General features: G+C 43.4%; 1 protein-coding gene across 4 annotated transcripts in view; it reads left to right on the forward strand.

The window, feature by feature from the left end:
- Nucleotides 1-7,855, forward strand: part of Gle1 (GLE1 RNA export mediator) — a 57,954-nt gene that overhangs the window by 39,613 nt on the left and 10,486 nt on the right. For all 4 annotated transcript variants that reach the window (XM_050155338.1, XM_050155336.1, XM_050155337.1 and 1 more), the window contains exons 10-13: nt 2,849-2,991; nt 3,096-3,286; nt 4,254-4,383; nt 5,969-6,073. In XM_050155338.1, coding sequence (XP_050011295.1) covers nt 2,849-2,991; nt 3,096-3,286; nt 4,254-4,383; nt 5,969-6,073 — 569 coding nt within the window. The remainder of the gene's footprint in view (nt 1-2,848; nt 2,992-3,095; nt 3,287-4,253; nt 4,384-5,968; nt 6,074-7,855) is intronic.

A 7,855-nucleotide genomic window follows, 5' to 3' on the forward strand; every position in this document is an offset into this window, starting at 1 on the left:
TTTGCCTTTTTTTGAGACAGAGTTTCTTTGTGTAACCTTGACTGTCCTGGAACTAGCTCTGTAGACGAGGTTGGCCTCCAACTTACAAAGATTTGCTATTTTTATTTTTTTATAGTGTTGGGGGTTGAAGGCCTCTACCACTGAGCAACTGATACTAATTTGTTTGCTTTATTGAATTAGTGGGCCACTGTGTAGCCCAGGCTGACCTTAAATTCATCCTAGCCTGATGGGTGTTCTTGATTTTAGACATGTGCCACAACACTTGGTGTCCGAGTATTTTTTTTAAGGATTTTATTTATGCGTATATACATGTACCTGTATTTATGTGACTATATGAGTGTATGTCCAGGTGCCTATGGAAACCAGAAGATGGCATTGATCCCTTGGAATTTGTGAGCTGTTTCATGTGGGTATAAGGACTCTGGTCCTCAGGATTGACTAGCAGTTGCTCTTAACCACTGAACCATCTCTCAGCCTCCTGATTCATTTTTAATAAGCTATGTATTAATAATAAATTATTTAGAATGCTTTTTTTTCCCCTTCGTGGGGGAGTGGTTTGGAGCCCTGACTGTGGACCACGTTGGACTCACTCACAGAGGACTCATTCCGCCCTGCCTCTGCCACCCAAGTGCTGGAATTAAAGGCATGTACCACCACGCCTGGCTTTATTTATTTGTATTTTTGAAGTGGTGCTGGTAATTTAATACAGGGTTTTATATAGAATGCTAGACAAATTCTTTACCAGTGAGCACACCCTGGCTCCCCCAGCCCTAGAATGACTTTTAAGTCTAAAGTTGAAAGTTAGTACTGTAAACATTATGAAGAGAACTTGGGGGAGGAAATGGGAGAATACCAACCTAGGATGTCACTTCTGCTCTTTGCTTTTGTCCTGCTTTGTCCTGTGTTAGCTTTTCCAAACTCCAATATTGACATTTTAATACTCTCCCCTCCAGAGATGTAGCAAATAATCCAAATGTTGAAAGACTCTTCTTTAGAGCCTGGGTTCAGTTTCACAGCTGTGGATCGAGCAGTAGAAGAGCAGCTCAAGAGCTCTCCTGCTTGCTGTGTGCCCTATCACATTCTTACTTGTTGCCAAAAAAGCACATAAATGTTGTAGATTGTGCCCTCGAGGTCATTTGACCAAACTTACTTAGACTCCTCTGTTGTCTGCAATTCTTTGTGGAACTGGGCAGAGTATAAATAAACTATTGAGGAGTTTCAAGTCGCATTGACAGCGGGGGAGGGAGGGTAGGGGGATGAGGGGGTGGGGTGGGAGGGTGTTGGCTGTGCTCTCCTGCTCATCTTCATTCCTTACCTAAGTCACTGCAATCTTATCTCAGCTGCCGCAGGGAAACAAGCAGCCTGAGCGCCTCAGAGGCTGTATTTTTTGTTTGTTTGTTTTAGAGACTATTACTATTTTTATTACTATTTATTTTTATTATTATTATTGTCTGTTTTAGAGACTAAGGTAGCCTTCTTTCCTTAGTCAGCTCTTGTAAAAGTCTGCCTTTGTTCCCATCCCTTCTGTCACCTGCCAGACTTTGTTTATTGCTTCTGTCCATTCTCTCTGCTTCCTGAGATTGCTTCATTTTGCAGCTCCCTTCCTCAGCCTTTAAATGTGCTTGAGTTGCCCATATATCTTCATTGATTCCCTTGTTCTTCTGCCTTCTGATCAATCACTAATCTAGCCAGTATTTCTATTCAGCCTTTGGACTACAAGCTTCTCTATGAAACAGTTCCCTTGACACTGCTTCTCAGGTTCCACTCCCCTTTCCTCTCTTGCCCCTGTCTTGATTGTTTTACTTCCTAGGGGCCTGTAATCACCCACAGTTCTGTTTATCCTTTGTAATCCCATGGTGTCAAACTTTACTTTTATACCAGTGACTTCTCACTCTGTCCTGGGTCATTCCTTTCTTCCAAGCTTCATAGTATCTAACAACCACATAAGGCACTTCTCTGAAAGATGTGTCTCGGCTCCCTTTAACTAATTTATTTTCTCTGTGCCTTTTTTCTCCTTCTGGAAACTGGAAGCAATCTGCATGTCTGTTCTCATTCTGCTGTTCTTCTGGTGAGACCTAGCATGCTCTGGAATCAGTGCTCAGGAAAGTTGAGTAAGCAGAGGAAAAAGGAAAAAAATTGTTCTTATTGTTAAAAGTGGACAATAACCATGAAGAGTTAGAATTAGGGAAGATTTATAAGTGGACATGGGGTAGTGGGTATGGTAACCACTTCAGGCATAGGGTAAAGAGGGGCTGGTTGTGAGATTCAGCTCGTGAGTCCCTTGGAAGCTGTTGGTAATAGTAGTAGAATATGACTTTGCAGTAATGCACTAAGGAAACGTGTACAGAAGTGGACACATTTAACATCCCAATAATTCTTATTTTCTGGAACTATTCATCCTGTAGATCTGTGCTGTCTTTTATTTTAGGTTTTTGTTTGTGTGTTTTTCTGTGTTTCAGGGTTTCTCCATGTTACAGCCCTAACTGTCCTAGAACTAGCTCTTGTAGATCATGCTGACCTTGAACTCACAGAGATCTACTTGTGTTTGCCTTCTGTTCCAGAGAATCTGACATCATTATACCAGTGTGCATAAAATAAAGTTAAAAAAAGAAAAGAAAAACCCTGTCTTAGAAAACCAGCAAAAAAAGATTGACATGAAGTTGTATGTTATTGAGACAGGTTCACATGTAGACCAGGCTGGTCTCAAACTCACAACATGGCCTTACTCAACGCAAACATGAGTTCTGATCTCTCTACCCTCTTTCACAAATGCTGGCATTAGTATAAGTGTGCACAATCATGTCCACCTGCAGTTTTATCTTTTTGTTGCTTTTTCTTTCCCATCTAGGTTCAAAGCTGAAGGAGGTCTTTGAAAAGATCCATAGCCTGCTCTCTGGAAAGCCCGTCCAATCTGGTGGGCGTTCTGTGTCTGTCACTCTTAGCCCACAAGGGTTGGACTTTGTCCAGTACAAACTGGCAGAGAAATTTGTGGTGAGAAACCTTGTTGTCAGGGGTATGGGCAGAAGAAGCTGGTGGGCAGTGTTGAGCCTTGCTGGGATATTAACTTAAAATTGTGTCCATATTTGTGTTCCTAGAAACAAGGTGAGGAGGAAGTGGCCTCTCACCATGAAGCAGCATTCCCCATTGCAGTGGTGGCATCTGGTATCTGGGCGCTCCACCCTAAAGTGGGGGAACTTATCCTTGCTCATCTCCACAAGAAGTGTCCCTACTCCGTTCCTTTCTACCCAGCTTTTAAGGAGGGGATGGCTTTGGAGGACTATCAGCGGTGAGGTTATTTTCTCTTCTCTCATTCACTCTAGGGAGAGTAGGAGAATATAAACATCTGAGTTTATTTCCAGTCTTTCTCACAGCTCCTTCTCTGTACTTTAAATGTCCTACCAGAAACAAAATGTCTTGAACCATGATTGGTATTGTATATCTGTAATCCCAGGATTTGGGAGGTTAGCCCGGGCTACATAGCAAGAACACTATCTCACAAAAAGGGGGGAAACTAATGTCTTTTACACAAACTAGACATCTTTTGGGATTTGTAGATTTGGGGTGGTGATAATTGATAAACACTATTGCTCACTGGAATGAATACTGGATCTAGAATCCTAAGTCTTAGAATTTATTCATCTTACAGCTTTGCAAAATAGGGTCATTTAGATCTCATTGAGAAGCTATCTTAGCTAGGGTTACTACTGCTGTGATGAAACACCATAAGCAAAAGTGACTTGGGAGGAAAGGGTTTCTTTCACTCCCACTTCTGTATCACGGTTCTTCATGGAAAATAGGCAGAGCAGGAGCTCAAGCAGGACCAAAACCTGGAGGCAGAAGCCAATGCAGAGGGTTTGGAGGGTTGCTGTTTACTGGCTTGCTCCTCATGGTTTCTCCACTTGCTTTCTCACAGCACCCAGGACCATAAAAAAAAATGCCCGACAGGCTTCCCTATAGCTTTTTATAGAGGTATTTTCTCAATTGAGGTTCCTTTGTCTCAGATGACTCTTGCTTGTGTCAGGTTGTCAAAACTAGCCACCACCTAGGCAGTTTCCTTATTTCTGAGTTCACTGGTGAGTTTGCTTTGCAGAGCTAAATTTTATAGATAGAAATTTGAGCATCATGCTTTGTTCAGATAAAATAATGGTAATAATAATGCAAAGTGCAACTAGTAGTACCTTAAGCCATAAAAAGAAGCCTCTTTGTCACCCTCGTTTTGGCCTCATCATTCTGAATTTTATCTTCACACATAGGATGCTTGGCTACCAAGTGACGGATTCTAAGGTGGAGCAACAGGACAACTTTCTAAAACGAATGTCTGGGATGATCCGTCTGTATGCTGCCATCATCCAGCTCCAGTGGCCATATGGAAACCGGCAAGAGGTAGGTAAACAGCCTGGTATTGATAGGAGTCGTAGCCCAGCACCCACAGCAACTGCAGCCTTTGTGTATTACTGAGATAGTCAGCTTACAGGGAGGAAGCTTCTCCTTTGCTGAGCCTATGCATGGATTAGGATATTTGGGAGAGCTTCCAGTCTCACACTAGGTCCAGTTGCCTTTGGAGCCATGGTGAGGCAAAGCATGGGCGGAGCAAAGCTGCTTATGGCAGTTGGCTCGTGAAAGATGCAAAATCTTTTGTTTGTATGTGGGTGTCTCAGTATCCCCTTCAAGGGTATGTCCACAGTGACCTAACTTGGACTCCACTTCTTAAAGATTCCACACTTTGGGGTTGGAGAGATGGCTCAATCGCTAAGAGCATTACCTGCTATTCCAAAGGTCCTGAGTTCAGTTCCCAGCAACCACACGGTGGCTCACAACCATCTGTAATGAGGTCTGGTGCCCTCTTCTGGCCTGTGGGCATATACACAGACAGAATATTGTATATATAATAAATAAATATTTAAAAAATATTTTCAAAAATAAAAAAATACCACACTTTCCAGTAGAGCCCACAGGCTGGTGACCAAGCCTGTCAGCAGGTCTTTGAGGGCTCTTGCAAGCTGTTCTTCAGAGAGGCTGTGCTGTGGAATGATGGGTAAAGACTGTGGTATTTTAGAGAAGTGGGTATTGATTCTTAGGCAGCTTTTTTGAATCAACAAGAAAGTTCAGTTGCTGCCTCAGCTGAGGCCATAAAGAGCTAATCTTAGAACAGAGTCCACAAGTCATAGCATTTACAAAAGTTTCAGCCAGCTGTGCTGTGCCGCCTGTAATTCCAGCACAGGAAGCTGTGGCAGAAGGATTGCAAGTTCCAGATCAATTGGGCTGCAAAGTGAGACCCTGTCACTGCAGTACCAGAATCCGACAAAAAATCAGGTGTTGGGGACATAGTGACACACCTTTATTGCCAGCATTTAGGAAGCAGGGACAGTGAGTTCAATGGCAGCTTTGTCTACATATATATTCCAGGCTACCCAATGTTAATGAGACCCTCTCTCCAAACAAAGATACCAAAAAACAACCCCAAAGTTAAAATCAACAACAACAAAGTCAGACAAGATGGTTTACCTTTACACTCCCACCATGGCAGAGTGGGCCAGGGAGGATTGCCATGAGTTTGAGGCCAGCCTGGGCTACAAAGTTAATACTGCATCTGAAACAAACTGCAAGTTCCCTGAACATGAAACTGATGTGTACATATCAAAGGAACCATGTAAGAAATTTGTGGAAGCCTGCATATGGATCAGAGTATTTCACTGAGCCAGGTGGTGGTGGCCTATGCATTTAATCCCAGCGCTCAGGAGGCAGAGGCAGGTAGATCTCTGTGAATTTGAGGTCAACCATGTCTATAGAGCGAAATCCAGAACAGCCCAGACTGTTACGCAGAGAAACCCTACGTAAGGTTCCTTAGCTTAGTTCTTTCTATTCTGTCATGCATGCATGGGTTCATGTCTAATGGCTGAGTGATCACATGGAGTTTATTCTGTGAATAAAATGAGATGAAGTCATGACACAGTTGCTTTCCTTCCAGGCTCATCCTCATGGCTTAAATCATGGCTGGCGCTGGTTGGCACAGATCTTAAACATGGAGCCTCTATCAGATGTGACAGCCACTCTCCTGTTTGACTTCTTGGAGGTAATTCCGTTATGAAATGAGAGACAGCCAGTGGTTGAGGTGGCTTCTGACATGGGGTAAAATGAGTGGGGAAGCAGCCTAGAGGTGGAGCCAAGTAGTGAACAGCTCAGGCTGCTGTCACCAGCATGAGGCACGAGACAGGCCTCGCTTCCACTTTCCCTCTCACTGTCCTTGACTTCTCTGTCGACCATGTTCTTCTCTCGTTATAATGTCTCGCGGTCCACAGGTAAGGGAAACACTTCAAGTGGAGGGAAGAATGAAATTCATTTCAGCCCGGTACTGGGCCAGAACTTCTTGGAATGTGACATTAGCTTATATATTTTTGCCATATGTAAGCAGAGCACATGTTTGGAAAAATCTTCTCAGATAACAACATAGCTCTGTGAGTCCAACATACTTAAGACACATTTACAATAAAACTCCTTACAAAGTTCATATGGCTTCATCCCTGAAATGGGTTCTTGTTGGCTTGGAAACAGTTCTCAAGATAAAGGTCTAGGGAGAATGACTGAGGTAAACATAACATCCGTGGGAGTCAGGATTGGCCTGGGGCGAAGACAAAATAGAAGTCACATAGGCTGTTGTGAAGCACAAATTATACCTCCAACAAGGATGGTTTTATGAGCTGAGAAGCAGTGCTCAAGGTTTAGGGGGAAAGGGCCTGGGATAAGTAAAACAAATTTTGTAAGATACAGGCTGAGGCTGGCTCATCAGACAGCAAAGGATCACCAGGTTGTAAACTACATCCAGGAGGAGGGCAGGTTAAAGTCTCTTTCCAGCTGGGCGGTGGAGGTGCAAAAGCAAACAGATCTCTTGAGTTTGAGGCTAGCCTGGTCTATAGGAACTAGTTCTAAGACAGCCAGGACTATTACACACATAGAGAAACCCTGTTTTTTGTTTGTTTGTTTGTTTGTTTTTTGTTTTTTTGTTTTGGTTTTTGGTTTTTGGAGACAGGGTTTCTCTGTGGCTTTGGAGCCTGTCCTGGCACTAGCTCTGTAGACCAGGCTGGTCTCGAACTCACAGAGATCCGCCTGCCTCTGCCTTCCGAGTGCTGGGATTAAAGGCGTGAGCTGAGAAACCCTGTTTTGAAAAATAAAAAACAAACAAACAAAATCCTCTTTCCTTTGAAGGATGCCTGTGAGTTTAACTATCCTGGCCTCTCTTTTACTGATCTGTGTACACAAGTACTTTCTGCCCTCTGCATGTCCTAGCCTAAGTAAAAAAGTAGACTTCATCTTAGGGATATTGAATTGAGTAGTGGAACTATGGTAGGCTGTGCAAGTGAGTCTCTTGAGACACTGGAAACAGGAGCTGGATCTCCCTGGGTCTAGTCTTCCATAAACGTTCTTTCTCCTTGCCTCCTCGTGCTCTGTAAGGGTGCCAGCCATCCTGTGCTGTCACCCAGTCTCAGGTTGGTTACCCATTGTGGAGGGATCCTTACCCACTGTTCTATTCCTACTTTCTGGGGAGAAAATGTAACCTCTCTAAAAGCTCATATATTCCTGCCCTTAGAAACAACCACTATAGGGGCTGGAGAGATGACCTCAGAGGTTAAGAGCATTGCCTGCTCTTCCAAAGGTTCTGAGTTGAATTCCCAGCAGCCACATGGTGGCTCACAACCATCTGTAATGAGATCTGATGCCCTCTTCTGGCCTGCAGGCATACACGCAGACAGAATATTGTATACATAACAAATATATATATATATATATAAAAGAAACAACCACTATAGAGCTGAAGAGATGACTCAGAGGTTAAGAACACTGGCTCTTCCAGAGGTCC

Source organism: Alexandromys fortis, unplaced genomic scaffold (assembly GCF_014885135.2).
Source record: "Alexandromys fortis isolate MF-2015 unplaced genomic scaffold, M_Fortis_MF-2015_v1.1 scaffold_72, whole genome shotgun sequence".
Lineage (NCBI taxonomy): Eukaryota > Metazoa > Chordata > Mammalia > Rodentia > Cricetidae > Alexandromys > Alexandromys fortis.